The sequence below is a fragment of the Oncorhynchus nerka genome, linkage group LG6 (genome assembly GCF_034236695.1).
Source record: "Oncorhynchus nerka isolate Pitt River linkage group LG6, Oner_Uvic_2.0, whole genome shotgun sequence".
Taxonomy (NCBI): domain Eukaryota; kingdom Metazoa; phylum Chordata; class Actinopteri; order Salmoniformes; family Salmonidae; genus Oncorhynchus; species Oncorhynchus nerka.
Genome location: NC_088401.1, coordinates 40486256 through 40506171, shown reverse-complemented (window position 1 = coordinate 40506171; position 19916 = coordinate 40486256). Strand labels below are relative to the sequence as shown.

At 42.1% G+C, this 19916-nt stretch overlaps 1 protein-coding gene across 1 annotated transcript in view; it reads right to left on the bottom strand.

Moving 5' to 3' along the window:
- Positions 1-19222, bottom strand: part of LOC115130441 (kinesin-1 heavy chain) — a 45996-nt gene extending 26774 nt beyond the window's left edge. Inside the window, exon 1 of the mRNA XM_029661591.2 lies at positions 18763-19222. Coding sequence (XP_029517451.1) covers positions 18763-18888 — 126 coding nt within the window. The 5' untranslated portion in view covers positions 18889-19222. The remainder of the gene's footprint in view (positions 1-18762) is intronic.
- Positions 19223-19916: the final 694 nt, after the last annotated feature.

Here is a 19916-nt window from a genome sequence, read left to right as displayed (position 1 = left end):
AAGAGGACCCTGGATGATATATTTTGAGAAAGAGTGGTAAGCAGCCTGTAACCAGTAACAGTAGTCATTGCACGGATTGAGGGAGACAATGCCATCCTGTCTGATGTTCAGACTCTGCTTTCAGGTATAACAGAAGAAATCCGTTGCTCCAAGCAGAGGAAACTGCAGTTATGAAATACATCAAAAAGGGTGAAGAGTTCTGCCTGAAGCCCATACACGCTGCTGCGTACATGTTGGATGCCAAGTATGCTGGCAAGAGCATCCTGTCTGGTGCAGAGATCAACAAGGCCTATGGGGTCACTACCGTGTCTCACCACCTTGGCCTGGATGAGGGCAAGGTTCTTCGCAGTCGGGGGAAGTACACTTTATATTTTAAATATTATTTTTACCTTTATTTAAACTAGGCAAGTCCGTTAAGAACAAATTCTTATTTTCAATGACGGCCTAGGAACAGTGGGTTAATTGCCTGTTCAGGGGCAGAACGACAGATTTGTACCTTGTCAGCTCAGGGATTTGAACTTGCAACCTTTCGGTTACTAGTCCAACGCTCTAACCACTAGGGTACCCTGCCGCCCCACTTCCAATCAAGGGCTTTGGGATGGAGATGCAATATGGCAGTCGTTCCAAAATATCTCATCAGCCACCTGATGGAAGGAACTTTGTGGATCTGAGGCCCTTTCCCGCTGCCTTCCATCATCATCCTCCAAATCCCACCAACATCAGCCACCTCTGGTCCTTGTTTGGGAACACACACACACACACACACACACCAAAGCATGCAACAGGCTGACCAATACAAGGGTTGAAAAATTGGTGCCCATACAGGCAAAATTTGAGGCTTTTTGAGCCTGACAACGAGCCGTGCTCAACAAGGTTGGAAAGTGACAGTGAAGATGAGGCCTAAGAGTCTGTACACTGAGGAGGTCCAGGGAGAAGACATGGAAGCCTGAGAGGAAGACAACCAAAGCTTTAGTTTCTGGACTATCATTTTACAGATGCATGTTTAAAACGTTTTTGGGAGATGCGATGTATCATTGGGGATCATTCAATATTCCCTTTTTGTTGTTCAGTGAAATCATCCCATTTGGCAAACTGTCACAAGTGGGCGGTCATGTGCCTTTTACTGAGGAGTGGCTTCCATCTGGTCACTCAACCATAAAGGCCTGATTGGTTGATGGTTGTCCTTCTGAAAGATTCTCCCATTTCCACAGAGGAAATCTGGAGCTCTGGCAGTGTGACCACTGGGTTCTTGGTCCCATCCCTGACCAAGGCCCTTCTCCCTAGATTGCTCAGTTTGGCCAGCGGCCAGCTCTAGGAAGAGTCTTGGTGGTTCCAAACTTATTCCATTTAAGAATTATGTTCTTGGGGACTGTCAACGCTGCAGAAATGTTAAGTACCCTTCCCCAGGTTTGTGCCTCGACACAATCCTAACTCAAAGCTCCTTCGCCCTCATGGCTTGGTTTTTGCTCTGACATGCACTGTCAACTGTGGGTCCTTGTATAGACAGGACATGATTTGGAAAGGCTCACAAACACCTATCAATTGAATTTACCAAAAGTGGACTCCAATCAAGTTGTAGAAACATCAAGGATGACCAATAGACACAGAATGAACCAGAACTCAATTTCTAGTTTCATAGCAAATGGTCTGAATACTTATGTAAATGAGGGATCTGTTTTTTCATTTGCAATAAATTTGCAAAAACATTTATTTATTTTTTTAACAAAAAACATGTTTGCTTTGTCATTATGGGTGTGTAGATTTGTGGGGGGGGGTATCAATTTTAGAATAAGGCTGTAATGTAACAAAAGTTGGAAAAGGTGAAGGGGTCTGAACACTTCCCAAATGCACTGTATTCAAACAGGCACAAGAGATGCCATTAGACATCCACCAGGTCAATGAGAGACACAGCGGTATACCTTATTCACCACCAAAACAACTCAGTCCAAACATTACAAACATAGCCTTTCATAATTAGGTTTGTGTCCACTAATGGACTAGCCTATATGGGAAGTAGACTCATTGTATAAACCTAGGTCAACTCCCAAAAGGCACCCTATTTCCCTGTAAAGTGCACTACTTTTGACAGGCCCCGGTCAAAAGTAGTGCAATATATAGGGAATAGGCGGCCATTTGGGACAATCCCATGGGCCTTTCGCTTCTCATTGTGACAGTAATGGCCAGAGACAGCTAGGAAACATCAGCATCCTCCCTCTGTTTCTGTAAGATGCAAAAGGATTTCCTTACTGACAACAGATCAGCAGAGCACATCAGGCTGTTCATCTGACAGCATCAGCCAAAATAAATCACTATATATAACAGAGGGAGTTTTTTTTCCATTTACAATGACACCGCATTCCCTATAACATTGCATGGGCAGGACATCTGGAGTAGATAAACAGTAGCTGAAACACAGAATCAAAACCTATGGAAGCGGTGCTTTTATTTATACCATCTAGCAGCATACAATTGAGGTTATTTTGGTGCAAAGCCAGTTGTGTTGCTGACATTAATAGATCTCTGAAGGATTGATGGAGTAGTATCTAAATGATTCACTACAGTACATACATCTCAACCCCTGGCAATAGGCTGTGACTAGGCTACCTAGATCAAAAATCTGTCCGAGTCCTTATTCTCCAACTTTTTCCCCAAAGTGTGCACTTGCACACTATCTTGCATGGATTAACAACAATGGAAATTCCCTCCAGCCAATGCTTTAACCAATCCAAGACTTAAATCCATTTAGGAAAGTGGGCAAGTACAAACTTCAGAAGAAGGGTGGAGAATCAGGACACAGTTTTAGTGTTGTGCTGCTGTGGCTGTGTGCATAACTGAGCACTTCCAAAATGCTTCTGCTGCCTTGACAATGATCACTGATTATATGCCTGTCAGCTCAGCCAAAATGCTAGCCAAAGACAAGTCATCGGCATTCTATTAGGAAACCTTCCTTGGTTTTTGTCTCCCAAATGGCACCCTACTCCCTATGTAGTACGCTACTTTGACAGGGTTCGAGACTGCGACCAAAACATTTGGCATTGACTTGGCAGTGCGGCACACATTATATTTGTCATAGGGTGCCAGCGATTTTGTTGTTGTGGTTGCTGGTCACAGTTTCTGGTTTAGATTATTATTTTTTTTTTATCAATATTTATTCAAACAGCAATGGGTATGCAACGGGCACGCAAACCAGGTATTCCAAAAGCTTGTTACGAAGTCTTTGCAATGCACAATTTAGTCATGTGCTGTTTGAAAGAACATTTCGAAAGGCTTTCCAAAACAAACTTCCCAATTAAATGTTGACTGCAAAGTAGGCCTGGCATTTGTAAATACCCCTTAATTATCATAGTAAAAGGTTAGGGTATAAAAGTAAACAAAAACTAAATCAAGAAAATCTATTTAGTGCACTGAAATTAAATAATGAACAAAACCTTTTGAAAAACTTAAATGTATCATTGACTCCAAAAATAACTACACTGAACAAAAATAAACATGTAAAGTTTGTCCCATGGGCCAAAATTAAATATCCTAGAAATATTCCACACAAAGCTTATTTCTCACATTTTCTCCACAAATTTGTTTACGTCCCTGTTAGTGAGCATCCTTTGCCAAGATCATCGATCCACCTGACAGGTGTGGCATATCAAGAAGCACGGATCATTACACAGGTCCACCTTGTGCTGGGAAAGTAAAAGGGCACTCTAAAATGTGCAGTTTTATCACAACACCACAGATGTCTCAAGCTTTGAGGGAGCGTGCAATTGGCATGCTGACTGCAGGAATGTCCACCAGAGCTGTTGCCAGAGAATTTAATGTCCATAAGCTGCCTCCAACTTTATTTTAGTGTATTTGGCAGTACGTCCAACTGGCCTCACCACCGCAGACCACATGTATCGTGTCGTGTGGGCGAGCGGTCTGCTGTCACCGTTGAACATAGTGCCCCATATGGTGGCGGCGGGATTATGTATGGGCAGGTATAAATTACGGACAAACGAGCACAATTGCATTTTATCTGTCAATTTGAATGCAGAAATCCCGAAGTCCATCGTCGTCCCATTCATCCGACGCCATCACCTCTTGTTTCAGCATGATAATGCACGGGCCCCATGTTTCAAGAATATGTACACAATTCCTGGAAGCTAAAAATGTCCCAGTTCTTCCATGTCCTACATACTCAGACATGTCACCCATTGAGCATGTTTGGTATGCTCTGGATCAACGTGTACAACACTGTGTTCCAGTTCCTGCCAATATCCAGCAATGTCACACAGCCATTGAAGAGAAGTGGGACAACATTACACAATCAGCATGTGGGAACTCCTTCAAGACTGTTGGATAATCTGACCATAATTATATCCTCCTGATTCCTGCTAACAAGCAAAAATTAAAGCAGGAAGCACCAGTGACTTGGTCTATTAAAAAGCAGTGATGAAGCAGATGCTAAAATACAGGACAGTTTGCTATCACAGACTGGAATATGTTCCGGGATTCTTCCGATGTTATTGAGTACACCACATCAGTCACTGGCTTCATCAATAAGTGCATCGATAACGTTGTCCCCACAGTGACTGTACGTACATACCCCAACCAGAAGCCATGGATTACAGGCAACATTCGCATTGAGCTAATGGCCAGAGCTGCCGCTTTCAAGGAGTGGGCTCTATAAACCGTAAGTTTATAAGAAATCATGCTATGCCCTCCGACGAACCATCAAACAGGCAAAGCCTCAATGCAGGACTAAGAGCGAATTGTACTACACCGGCTCTGACGCTCAGATGTGGCAGGTTTTGCAAACCACGACAGACTACAAAGGGAAGCACAGCCGAGAGCTGCCCAGTGACACGAGCCTACCAGACTTCTATGCTCGCTTCGAGGCAAGTAACACTGAAACATGCATGAGAGCATCAGCTGTTCCGGACAACAGCGTGATTACGCTCGCCGCAGACGAAGTGAGTTAAACCTTTAAACAGGTCAACATTCACAAGGCCGCAGGACCAGACGGATAACCAGGACATGTACTGCGAGCATGCGTTGACCAACTGGCAAGTGTCTTCACTGCCATTTTCAACATGTCCCTGTCTGAGTCTAATACCAAACATGTTTCAAGCAGACCACCATAGTCCTTGTGCCCAAGAACACTAAGGCTACCTGCCTAAATTACTTCCAACCTGTAGCACTCACGTCCATATGCATGAAATGCTTTGGTCATGGCTCACAACACCATTATCCCAGAAAACCTAGACGCACTCCAATTTGCATACCGCCCAAACAGATCCACAGATGATGCAATCTCTATTGCACTCCACAATGCCCTTTCCCACCTGAACAAAAGGAACACGCATGTGAGAATGCTATTCATTGACTACAGCTCAGTGTTCAACAGCATAGTGCCCTCAAAGCTCATCAATAAGCTAAGGACCCTGGAACTAAACGCCTCCCTCTGCAACTGGATCCTGGACAACTCAACCGGCAACACATCTGCCATGCTGATCCTCAACAAAGTGGCCCCTTAGGGGTGCGTGCTCAGTACCTTCCTGTACTCCCTGTTCACTCATGACAACACGGCCAGGCACGACTCCAACACCATCATTAAGTTTGCCGATGACAACAGCGGTAGGCCTGATCACCGACAACGATGAGACAGCCTATAGGTAGGTGGTCAGAGACCTGACAGTGTGGTGCAAGGACAACAACCTCTCCCTCAACGTGATCAAGACAAAGGAGATGATTGTGGACTACAGGAAAAGGAGGACCGAGCACACCCCCATTCTCATCGATGGGGCTGTAGTGGAGCAGGTTGAGAGCTTCAAGTTCCTTGGCATCCACATCAACAAACTAACATGGTCCAAGCACACCAAGACAGTCGTGAAGAGGGCACTACAAAACCTATTTCCCCTCGGGAGACTGAAAAGATTTGGCATGGGTCCTCAAAAGGTTCTACAGCTGCACAGTCAAGAGCATCCTGACGGATTGTGTCACTGCTTGGTAAGGCAACTGCTCAACATCTGACACCAAGGCACTACACAGGGTAGTGCATCCAGGACCTATATACCAGGCGGTGTCAGAGGAAGGCCCTAAAAATTGTCAAAGACACAAACCACCCTAGTCTACATGTACATATTACCAACACCAATGCCCCCGCAAATTGACTCTGTACCGTTACCCTGTGTACAGCCCCGCTATTGTTATTTAAATTTTGATCATCTTATTTTTCCTTTTTCTTTTAGGCACTTCTGTAAAACTGCATTGTTGGTTAAGGGCTTGTAAGCAGTTCACTGTAACTTCTACCTGTTGTATGTGGCGCATGTGACAAATAAAATGTGATTGGATTTGAAAAGCATTCCTCATGAAGCTGGTTGAGAGAATTCCAAGAGTGTGCAAAGCTGCCATCTCTGCAAAGGGTGGCTACCTTGAAGAATCTAAGATATTGGTTTACACTTTTTTGGTTACTACATAATTCCATGTGTTATTTAATTTACTATTATTCTACAACATAGAATATAGTCACAATAAAGAATAACCCTTGAATGAGTAGGTGTCCTAACTTTTGACCGATACTGTAAATGCAATCAATCAATTCAATGCTTCAAATAGACCTAGCTTGTGCATTACTAGCTATTTTGGGGAGGGGGAAGTCCTTCCACCATATATGTTTTCCACCAGTTCCAACACTATTATTTTGAAATCCAAGTCAAATTGACTTAATTTCAATTTAAGAGTGATGCACCGACATAACATCTTCGGCCGATACTCAATATTTTCCTTGACGAAAAGCCTTATACCGATATTTTAAAAAATTGCGGACTTAAGCATTCTAGTACAGTTAAATAGTGAACACACACATGGACGCAGAGGTCTAAGGCACTGTATCTCAGTGCAAGAGGCGTCACTACGGTCCCTGGTTCGAATCCAGGCTGTATCACCTCATTTGTTCAGTCATTTCATTCTTGAACAGGATTTCTATGGAACGCCATTGAGTCTTTGTGTGTCAAAAAAGATACGTCAAATAACACCCATTTTTCTAGCTAACTATATAGCTAGGTGTCATCTAAAATACATTACTGTCTTATAAACAAGGGTTATTTGATGAATGGTTTTCGGACCCATCCATGCCACAATAAGGCCACAATAGCGGAATTTGCGGTTAGCCTTTGTCTTCATTTGCATTTCTGTCAATGAGATACTTTTATTTTGAAGGCAAACCGCAAATTCCACTATTGTGCCTAATCCTTATTGTGACTAGCTTCACAACACATAACCCGGTGCGGTCGAGCCGCACTAGCCAGATGAAGCTCGCTGGCTGCTTATAAACGTTAGCTTTGGGCAACAGAGTTAAGTTACTGACTAGCCATTTATTTTCATAAACTGAAGTTCAATTTCAACAGGTGATCAACAAGTGGCAACCTAGTTAATACTTAAAAGGATTCCTAAATCATTGCTAAGAATAATGAAAATGACTGCAGTTTCTACTGGTCATTGTTTTCAGGCTGGTTGTATTGGTGCTAGGTACCAAACTAGCTATCCCAGAAGTTGCGGTCGAACAAATAATGTTGTATTACCAACATGACATTGTAAACACATCGTTCATGACCGATGTTTGCAGACTTTCTTGTACAGCTTTGACAGTGCTACTGATAGTAATGGTGGTGCTGGGCTTGCACGTGAAAATTCAGAACACACAACATTCTATAACAGAACTGTGTTATTTGTCAAATTAAAAGCTTATTTAACGGGTTAAAAAGTGTTATTTCACGTGTATCTTTAAAACGCAAAATACCCAAAGGGCGTTACATAGTATGTCGTGAAGCTAATAGCAGTGACGCTATATAACTAACTCCGGTAGGGCAACATCTGAACAATAGCGCACTTGATAACATTAGTGTGTAATGGTGCTCGACCAGTCGCGAAAACCAACATCACCCACGACAGAACGGTTGATTGTCAAGGGCAATGAATTCCATTATCTTGGCGTTATGGATTTCGCCTTTGAGTTGTCTGACTGAAATGTTCTTACTCTTTCAAATGACTGCTTGACTTGTTGACTGCTCGATCCACACAGCAGACATTGTGGGCTAGGTTAGGAATAATGTGTTGCAGGAAACGCAAAATTTTACATGGCATCATTACGTTATACACAGTTGAAGTCGGAAGTTTACATACACTTAGGATGGAGTCATTAAAACTCGTTTTTCAACCACTCCACAAATGTATTGTTAACAAACTATAGTTTTGGCAAGTCGGTTAAGACATCTACTTTGTGCATGACAAGTTATATTTCACTGTATCACAATTCCAGTGGGTCAGAAGTTAACATGCACTAAGTTGACTGCCTTTAAACAGCTTGGAAAATTCCAGAAAATTATGTCATGGCTTTAGAAGCTTCTGATATGCTAATTGACATCATTTGAGTCAATTGGAGGTGTACCTGTGGATGTATTTCAAGGTCTACCTTCAAACTCAGTGCCTCTTTGCTTGACACCATAGGATAATCTAAAGAAAATCAGTCTGGTTCATCCTTGGGAGCAATTTCCAAACACCTGAAGGTACCATGTTCATCTGTACAAACAATAGTAAGCAAGTATAAACAACATGGGATGAAGCAGCCGTCATACCGCTCAGGAAGGAGATGCGTTCTGTCTCCTAGAGATGAATGTACTTTGGTACGAAAAGTGCAAATCAATCACAGAACAGCAAAGGACCTTGTGAAGATGCTGGAGGAAACAGGTACAAAAGTATCTATAACCCCAGTAAAACAAGTCCTATATCGACATCCGAGGTCGACCGATTAAATCGGAATGGCCAATTAATTGAGGCCGATTTCAAGTTTTCATAATCGGAAATTGGTATTTTTGGGCGCCGATTTGCATTTTTTATTTTATTTATTTTTTACACCTTTATTTCATCTTTATTTAACTAGGCAAGTCAGTTAAGGACACATTCTTAATTTCAATGACGGCCTAGGAACGGTGGGTTAACTGCCTCGTTCAGGGACAGAAAGACAGATTTTCACCTTGTCAGCTTGGGGGATCCACAAGGAGCCTGCCTGTTACGCAAATGCAGTAAGCCAAGGTAAGTTGCTAGCTATCATTAAACTTATCTTATAAAAAACAATCATAATCACTAGTTAACTACACATGGTTGATGATATCACTAGATATTATCTAGCGTGTCCTGTGTTGCATATAATCTGACTGAGTACACAAGCATATCTAAGTATCTGACTGAGCGGTGGTAGGCAGAAGCAGGCGCGTAAACATTAAATCAAACAGCACTTTCGTGTGTTTTGCCAGCAGCTCTTCATTGTGCGTCAAGCATTGCGCTGTTTATGACTTCAAACCTATCAACTCCCGAGATGAGGCTGGTGTGACTGAAGTGAAATGGCTGGCTAGTTAGCGCGCGCTAATAGCGTTTCAAACTTCACACGCTCTGAGCCTTGGGTTGGTTGTTTCCCTTGCTTTGCATGTGTAAAGCTGCTTCGATGTGGTGGCTGTTGTCGTTGTGTTGCTGGTTCGAGCTCAGGGAGGAGCGAGGAGAGGGACGGAGGCCATACTGTTACACTGGCAATACTAAAGTGCCTATGAGAATATCCAACATCCAATAGTCAAAGGTTAATGAAATAAAATGGTAGAAGGAAATAGTCCTATAATAATAAATACAACCTAAAACTTCTTACCTTAAGTTAAAATAAGTGTTAATTCAGTATTGTTGTAATTGTCATTATTACAAATACATACACATTTTTTTTTATTATAATAAATCGGCCGATTAATCGGTAGCGGCCTTTTGGTCATCCAATAATCGGTATCGGTGTTGAAAAATCATAATCGGTCGACCTCTAATCGACATAACCTGAAAGGATGCTCAGCAAGGAAGAAGCCACTGCTCCAAAACAGCCATAAAAAAGCCAGACTACAGTTTGCAACTGCACATGGGGACAAAGATTGTACTGTTTGGAAACATGTCCTCTGGTCTGATGAAACAAAAATAGAACTGTTTGGCCATAATGACCACCGTTATGTTTGGAGGAAAAAGGGGGAGGCTTGCAAGCCAAAGAACACCATCCCAACCGTGAAGCACGGGGGTGGCAGCATCATGTTGTGAGGGTGCTTTGCTGCAGGGGTGAGTAGTGCACTTCACAAAATAGAAGGCATCATGAGATCGGAAAATTATTTGGATATATTGAAGCAACATCTCAAGACATCAGTTAGGAAGTTAAAGCTTGGTTGCAAATGGGTCTTCCAAATGGACAATGACCCCAAGCATACTTCCAAAGTTGTGGCAAAATGGCTTAAGGACAACAAAGTCAAGGTATTGGAGTGGCCATCACAAAGCCCTGACCTCAATCCTATAGAACATTTGTGGGCAAAACTGAAAAAGTGTGTGAGCAAGGAGGCCTCCAAACCTGTCAGTTACACCAGCTCTGTCAGGAGGAATGAGCCAAAATTCACCCAACTTATTGTGGGAAGCTTGTGGAAGGCTACCCGAAACGTTTGACCAAAGTTCAACAATTTAAATTTACATTTAGAAATCTGTGTTATTCAATTATTGCACCCACACCACTTGCGCACGCCAACGAGCATATGCGTTGCCAAGGGCTAAAATAGAAATTAGATATATTTCTGATGCAGATCGCAGTGCAAGTCCTGCCTCTCCCATCTCCTCATTGGTTTATAGAAGCAGGTACCCACGTGCCATCTCCTCATTGGTTATACCCACGTGGGTAACTGAAAGACGATCAAGGTCAGTGACGGTAATGCATCCAATTTATGAAAGTTGCCAATCGCAATATAAAGTCAAGAGAAGAACCTGGAAGGAGGAGATGACTAGAAAAGATTCGATTGACCATTTAATATGTGGATTAATTGGCGAAGTAGAGGATCTTGTGCATTTCAGGTAAAATAACAAATCTGTGTTTATATCCCAGGACAAATTAGCTAGCAAGTGCAAGCTAGCTAGCTTAATTGCCATAAATGTTTAACGCTTTTCGACCTGTCCCCAAATTAATATAATTGGTTCAGAGTTTGTTTTGATATTTTAACCTTCGTGACGTGATCGCATTTGGTATGAGGGGACAAAATATATTTCTGCAAGATGGCGCACACGTGCAGGCTGTTTGGGTTCCATGTAACTGACAGGAATTTTTACTAGAATTAAATTAAACATTTCAGGAATTGTGAAAAACTGAATTAAAATGTATTTGGCTAAGGTGTATGTAAACTTCCGACTTCAACTGTAGGTATGCACGTCAACTTTGACATTGGTTTTTCATCTGGCTGATGTCTATATTTGCATTTTTAGCTAATATCGTCCGATTCCGATCAGTTCACCCATATATCGTGCATCCCTAAAATCTATCCTATAACCTGATCCATCACCTTATGCATTACTGCCCCCCAGTTGCAAGAAGCAACATCCCAAAAAACAAACAAACAGCTTTTAGCCTCCCACGCATGTTCTGACCCCAACACTGAAACAAATATAAAAATGAAATATTAATACAACTAATACTAAATAAAAACTAGCAAATCACATCTGAAAACTAACTGAAAATAAATACAAAAAAATCTATATGGGACAAAAATTAAGGCAACAATTTAAAAGATTTTACTGAGTTCATAAGGAAATCAGTCAATTGAAATAAATTCATTAGGCCCTAATCTATGGATTTCACATGACTGGGAATACAGATTTGCATCAGTTGGTCAAAGTTGACTTTAAAAAACTGAGAGAAATAAGCCTCGTGCACACAATGAGAGAAATAAGCTTTGTGCATAACTTTTATTTCAGCTCATGAAACCGTGTATTTGTGTTCAGTGTATAATAACCGTGTCTACACTAAACTGTACAGTACAAAAACACAGTTAGCCAAATTAAAATTGAATTAAAGGGCTAGGGATGTTTTGGGGGCCCACCAAACTTTAGGTTAAAAGAATTACCTAAACTCACCAGCAAAAAATGAGTTAAATTTAGGGAATATGTTTAAGTACCCAGCCCGGAAAAAAAGACGTGATTGTGTGATTTTTTTTCTTTTTTCTTAAAATACAAAATCTCGTTGTGGTCAATTTGCAGTGTATTATAATTATTATGATTATGTTCCGGCCCCTTAACCATCCACACCGACAAAAGTTCCCAAAAGACAGATTTTTTTAGGGCCCTCCAACTGTCTCTTCAAAATCGCTAGAAATAACACAGAGATTTGGGAAAACAAAACGTAAATATGATATAGTTGCGTTAAAATGTCATTTGTGTATGGAGGGTAGGTTGTTATAGGCTACTTGCTCAGGCCACAAATTAAAGATATAATTTTAATTATGCGCACGCTTTCAGAAGCCATTAATTCTTTCATTCGGGGCAGTTGGCACTAGCCCGGTGTGCCACTGGCAATGTCAAGCCCTGAAAGGGCATGCTATTTTATAAGATGGATAGACATTATTAGCCTGTTTCTGTATGAAATGCAGGTACATTATGGGACACAGGTCAGGTCATTATCGCTGTTCAGGTGGCAAAAAAATTGGTTGTACTGGTACCATCAACTGAATAAGTTTTTGCCACCAGTGGAAAAAGTTAGTCCAGAGCCCTCCGATCAGGGCCCATAGTGCACTACTACATAAGCAAATTTGGGATGCAGTCTTAACTTCACTGGCACAAAAACAGAACCATTCTGTGGAGAGGAGAGGTTGAACAAAAAGCCTATAAATTATACCCAGGAGCTTCAGGCAGAGCTACAGTAGACAGAACTTCAGGCCCAATCTCAAAGGAAATGACTTCATCATCAAACTGACTAACTCAGGCTTCTAAGTCTGCCTTCCAAATAGCTCCCAATTCCCCTGCATATGGTCATAAACTGTGCACCATGTAGGGGATAGGGTGCCAATTTGGACACAACCTATTTCACTGTTCAGAACCCTACCAGTGTCTGCAGCCAACCAACCTCTTAGACTGTGGGCCTATTACTGTGCCACAGTCTCTCGGTTGTCCTCCAATACTGGAAGATAAACTGGCTAAGTTGTCTCTGTACCTGGTTCTCTGAAAGGCACAGCCCATTGTTCATAGCGGAGAAGAGTCTGATTGTTGACTAGACTGAGTATGGAATGCCAGGCACACACACCATTGTAGTAGTGTGGCCATAGCAGTGCAGGCTCCCTGGAGCAAATAAGTGCCTTGCACGCTGAACGATTTTTCACCTCGTCTGCTTGGGTATTCGAACCAGCGACCTTTTGGTTACTGGCCCAATGTTTTAACAGCTAGCCTACCTGCCGCCGCACCCAATACCCTGTTGCAATGGATAACAAATGGGGTTAGGACAAGGCAGGGAGCCTAGCGGTTAAGACATTGGACCAGTAAACGAAACGTTACTGGTTTGAATCCCCGAGACAACTAAGTGGAAAATCTGTGGATGTGCCCTTGAGCAAGGCACTTAACTCCAATTTCTCCTGTAAGTCGCTCTGGATAAGACCGTCTGCTAAATGACTAAAATGTGAAATGTTAGCCAGCGAAACTGAACATCACCAACAAAGAGGCCAATATTATTCAAATTAATGCAAAGGCAGACACTAGAAAACACCAAATTATACAGCCTACCCAGGGATTCCCAGTCCAACTAATGCTAACTAGTCAGCCTCATTCTCCGAGGTCTGGGTATGATTCCCAGATGGCTCCCTATGTAGTGCACTACTTTTGACCAGGGCCCATTTGGGCCTCATTCCCTGAGGTATGGGTGAGTGTACTAGGAAATGACCTACAGGGAATTCGGAAAGTATTCAGACCCCTTGACTTTCACATTTTTTACGTTACAGCCTAATTTACTAAATTGATTTAATTGTTGTTTTTCTCAATCAACACGAAGTAGACAAAATAAGAGGGACAATATAATGTTCATATTATGACAATATGAACATTGATATTTTTAGCTCTGTTATTTGGTCTAATTCGTGTTGATTGAGAGAAAAACAACAATTAAACCAATTTTGACAAAGCAACAAAAAAGTATTTGTGCAAACCCCTCTGGAAATATCACATTTACATAAGTATTCAGACCCTTTACTCAGTACTTTGTTGATGCACCTTTGGCAGCGATTATAGCCTCGAGTCTTCTTGGGTATGACGCTACAAGCTTGGCACGACCGGTATTTTGGAAGTTTCTCCCATTCTTTTCTGCAGTTCCACTCAAGCTCTGTCAGGTTGGATGCGGAGTGTCGTTGCACAGCAATTTTCAGGTCTCTCCAGAGATATTTGATGGGGTTCAAGTCCGGGCTCTGGCTGGGCCACTCAAGGACATTCAGAGACATGTCCCGAAGCTACTCCTGCATTGTCATGGCTGTGTGCTTAGGGTCACTGTCCTGTTGGAAGGTGAACCATTGCCCCAGTCAGGCCCTGAGCGATATCTGTACTTTGCTCTGTTCATCTTTCTCCACGATCCTGACGAGTATCCCAGTCTCTCCCGCTGAAAAACATCCCCACAGCATGACGCTGCCACCCCGCTTCCCCGTAGGGATGGTGCTAGGTTCCCTCCAGATGTGACACTTGGTATTCAGGCCAGAGTTCAATCTTGGTTTCATCAGACCAGAGAATCTTGTTTTTCATGGTTGGAGTCCTTAAACCTGTTGCGACTCTAGGGGCAGTATTTTCATTTTTGGAGAAAAAAAACGTTCCCGTTTTAAACGGGATATTTTGTCAGGACAAGATGCTAGAATATGCATATATTCTATATATATATGCATATATATTGACAGCTTTGGATAGAAAACACTATAATGTTTCCAAAACTGTAAAGATATTGTCTGTGAGTATAACAGAACTGATGTTGCAGGCGAAAGTCTGAGAAAAATCCCATCCGGAAGTGCCCCATATTTTGAAAGCGCTGCATGCCAATGAGTCCCCATTGAGCTGTGAATGTGCTATGAACCAGCTTACACTTTCTACGTATTCCCCAAGGTGTCTACAGCATTGTGACGTAGTTTTACGCATTTATGTTGAAGAATACCCGTAGGGGGCTACATTGCGAAAGTGGTCACATGATGCTCCCGGAGAAAATCTCGCGTAAAGTACAGAGGTAGCCATTATTCCAATCGCTTCTGAGAAACCAATTGTCCCGGTGGATATATTATCGAATAGATATTTGAAAAACACCTTGAGGATTGATTCTAAACTACATTTGCCATGTTTCTGTCGATATTATGGAGCTAATTTGGAATATTTTTTGGCGTTGTCGTGACCGCAATTTCAGGTCGATTTCTCAGCCAAACGTGAAGAACAAACCGAGATATTTCGCCTACAAAAATAATATTTTGGGAAAAAATGAACTTTGGCTGTCTACCTGGGAGTCTCGTGAGTGAAAACATCCGAAGTTCAAAGGTAAACGATTTAATTTGATTGCTTTTCAGATTTTTTGTGACAAGGTTGCCTGCTGCTAGCAAGGCATAATGCTATGCTAGGCTATCGATAAACTTACACAAATGCTTGTCTAGCATTGCCTGTAAAGGATATTTTGAAAATCTGAGCTGACAGGGTGATTAACAAAAGGCTAAGCTGTGTTCCAATATATTTCACTTGTGCTTTTCATGAATAGGAAGATTTTCTAGGAAGATTTATGTCCGTTGCGTATGCTAATTAATGTCAGATGATGACAACGGTCCCGTTCATAGGATGGGGTGTCACTAGAGGTTAAGGTACCTTTTGGCAAACTGTCACAAGCGGACTGTCATGTGCCTTTTACCGAGTGGCTTCCGTCTGGTCACTCTACTATAAAGGCATGATTGGTGGAATGCTGCAGAGATCGTTGTCCTTCTGAAAGATTCCCATCCCATCCACCTCCCTGACCAAGACCTTTCTTCCCCCGATTGCTCAGTTTGACCAGGCAGCCAGCTCTAGTAGGAGTCTTGGTGGTTCCAAACTTCTTTCATTTAAGAATTATGGAGGCCACTGTTCTTGGGAACATTCAATGCTGCAGAAATGTTTTGGTACCCCAGATCTGTGCCTCGAAACAATCCCGTCTCGGAACTCCACAGAAAATTCCTTTGACCTCATGGCTTGTTTTTTTGCGCCGATATGGGACTGTGGGACCTTTATATAGGTGTGTGCCTTTCCAAATCATGTCCAATTAATTGAATTTACCACAGGTTGACTCCAATCACATTGTAGAAACATCTCAAGAATGACCAATGGAAACAGGGTGAGCTCAATTGAGTCTCATGGCAAAGGGTCTGAATACTTAGGTAAAATTGTATGTTTTTTTATACATTTGCAAACATTTCTAAAAACCTGTTTTTGCTTTGTTATTATGGCGTAGTGTGTGTATAATGATGAGGGGGAAAAAGAGATTTAATCCATTTTAGAAAATGGCTGTAACGTAACAAAATGTGGAAAAGGTCAAGGGGTCTGAATACTTTACGAATACATGCACTAAGCGGTGAGCTTCTATTAAAATACATCTATAAAGAAAAGTTCAAAGTCCTCACTGCCTACTCAAATTACATGATATTCGTCCCCATAAAAACACCACACCCCTAATCCATCTAACTGTTCCCAGTAATAGTTTAAGTTATTCGTGACAGGGGGCAGTATTGAGTAGCTTGGATGAATAACTTGGTGCCCAGAGTAAACTGCCTGCTACTCTGTCCCAGATGCTAAAAAATGCATATTATTAGTAGTATTGGATAGAAAACACTGAAGTTTCTAAAACTGTTTGAATGATGTCGGTGAGTATAACAGAACTCATATGGCAGGCACTTCCAAGGCTTCTTGCACTTCCCAAGGCTTCCACTAGATGTCAGTCCTTAGAACGTTCTTTCAGGCTTCTACTGTGAAGTCTTTTTGGCTGCTTTGTTGTCTGAACGCTGTACTCAGATTGCATGGTTTGCTTTTTCCGTAAAGTTTTTTTTAAATCTGATACAGCGGTTGCATTAAGGAGAAGTAGATCTCTAATTCCATGCATAACTTGTATTTTCATCAACATTTATGGATTAACGAGAATTGGATCTTTAAAATGGTGTAAAATACTTGAATGCTTGAGGAATTTTTTAAATATTTTTTTTATTTGAATTTTACCCATTTTTCTCCCCAATTTCGTGGTATCCAATTGTTTTAGTAGCTACTATCTTGTCTCACCGCTACAACTCCCGTACGGGCTCGGGAGAGACGAAGGTTGAAAGTCATGCGTCCTCCGATATGCGTCCTCCGATACACAACCAAGCCGCACTGCTTCTTAACACAGCGCCAGCCAACCCGGAAGCCAGCCACACCAACGTGTCGGAGGAAACACTGTGCACCTGGCAACCTTGGTTAGCGCGCACTGCGTCCGGCCCGCTACAGGAGTCGCTGGTGCGCGATGAGACAAGGATTTCCCTACCAGCCAAACCCTGGTGTGTCCTTCACCCCATTTCTTATACAGTGAACTACTTTTGACATATGTTATATAACCATGCTGGCACTGTTCTCTCCCTTTTTCATGTCGACAGTGAGTTGAGTAGCTGTGATTGTTTTATCGGATTTATTTAGCATAGACTACAGCCAGACAGTAGCCTGTGAGTTGAGTCAATAAATCGTCAATTCGAGAACTGTTGGACATTCTTTCAATTTTGATCTAGGTCATTACAATATGTTATACTTGGGGCCAAAAGTTTTCCTCCAAACTACATCATGACATAACAAACATGCTCATTTATGAGTAATCCTCCATTAACTATCCAGTAATCATGACCAGATGCCACACCCTTGGATTCTACATTTGCTGTTGCTATGGTGCAAGGACTTCTTCCTTCAGTGTCTACCTCCATTCATCCACATCTCTTTGGGAATACAAAAAAAACTGTGCACGTGACAAATAAAACTTGACTTGTTATACTTGACTGTTTATCATTCAGGAAAGGAACGTAATTCGGCTACAGCATTGAGGGAAGTGTTTGGAAGTCCATAAAGTTTGTCCCAACTGTAATGGTTTCTGTCATTTACCTTTGACAAGGCCAAGGGGCGAGGTAGTGTAGTGAGCACTGAGCAAATGTGCACACCTGACTCCTAGTCTATCATAGTACCGCACCCCAAATTGTTACAAATCTACAAAGCCCCCTTATCCCAATAGGCCGTTAGAAGAAGAATTTGCACCAAGGAATTGGGCCTGGCGAAAACATTCCCCATTCAATACGCCCAACAAGTGACAGCTGTCAATGAGGCAATGGCATATGCGAGGTGGTTATCCTTAGCTAGCTAGTAACTATCTAGTATTTCAATACCGCTCTTTAGGACTGGTAACTAACATTAACTTAACTAGCTAGCTACAACCACACCAATTGGCTAACTAGTTACAGTAGACATCTTCGCCATCCCCTACCAAGCTAGCTAACGTTATCGTTAGCTACCCAGCTATACTTCTTTGTGTCCATGTCAATGAATAGTAGGCCGTGGACTTTGCTAACGTTAGGTCAGCTAGCTCTAGCTAATTAGCCAACCAGACAAAAAGTAACTAACGTTACCTAGCCTGGTTAACGTTCATTCAGCCGGCTAGCTGACACACAATGGTGTTGCTGCCGTCAAATGTGTTGTTACTCATTAGATGGCATTTGAATGTGAGATATGAATCAATGTCTGGCTAGCTATTATGCGAACGAAGGAGTGAACCAGAAAGTGCCCTTGTCCTTGGCTGGTGTGCCTTTTAGCTAGCTAGCTGGCCCAAGCATCATGTGATATGCTTAGTTTAGTTAGCCTAGCTAGCATTACAAAGGGGGGCTGTTTTCGTAGACCAATGTTTTCCGTGTTTGAATGTCAACTTACCGAGATAGACACTTGATCCTCCCCTGTAAACTTTGGTATGTATTTATCCCCTCTTGCCACCTCTGAACTGTTCAATGGTCTAAAACGGCACATCACTTTGATGGTGCACTCGGCCGGGTCCGCCATCTTCGCCGCTGATGGAAAGTCACAACTGACAAGATCCTGCTAGCTAGCTGTGCTTACAACAGGAGAAGCGCCGGGTCGCTCTGTGCCTGTCGGAGGCAAACAGATGCCGCACCCGTGAATGCTGGTTGAGTTAGGTCAATCTCTTCCCTCTTCGGAAAACGCAGCAAGTTGACTATTCATCAGAAATGTACATTTAAAAGGACATCCATTCAAAAAGTGGAAGTCATGTTGACGCACCGGCTGCACAGTTCTGGACTTGCACTTGGAGTAGGGAGGGACCCCTATGTCTGCTATGCTATGGAACGCTGTTTGTATGCGGCTGTGAAAAACCCACTGACGTCACCTCTGTAGGCGACTTCTTCTTCTTCGATGGGGCGGATGGTATCCAATAAATGTCGCATTACCGCCTGCTACTAGACTGGAGTAAAACTCCCTTTATTCCTTGCTTTAAAAAAAATAAACAATAAATACCCTACCATATAACACTACACTCACAAAATAAATAAAACATACAATGATTTAAAAAATAACACCTCCCTACACCACTATTTAAATCTATTTAATCCTACCTCAGGCCAACAACCTGAAAGGATGGGAAACCACTACTTATCACACCCTGTAACTCTTCTGATGTCAAATCTCGCAACCCCAAAAATCTCTGCAGCTGCCACCACAAACTCCATTTTCTGCGACTTATGTTCTATCCCTGCAGTACAGTACAGTACAATCCAATCTCACTGAAACATATACAGTTAAAGTTGGAAGTTTACAGACATACATGGAGTCATTAAAACTCGTTTTTCAACCACTCCACAAATTTCTTGTTAACAAACTATAGTTTTGGCAAGTCGGTTGGGACTTCTACCTTGTGCATGACACAAGTCATTTTTCCAACAATTGTTTACAGACATATTATTTCACTTATAATTCATTGTATCACTATTCCAGTGGGTCAGAAGTTTACATACACTAAATTGACTGTTATTTTAAACAGCTTGGAAAATTCCATGGCTTAGAAGCTTCTGATA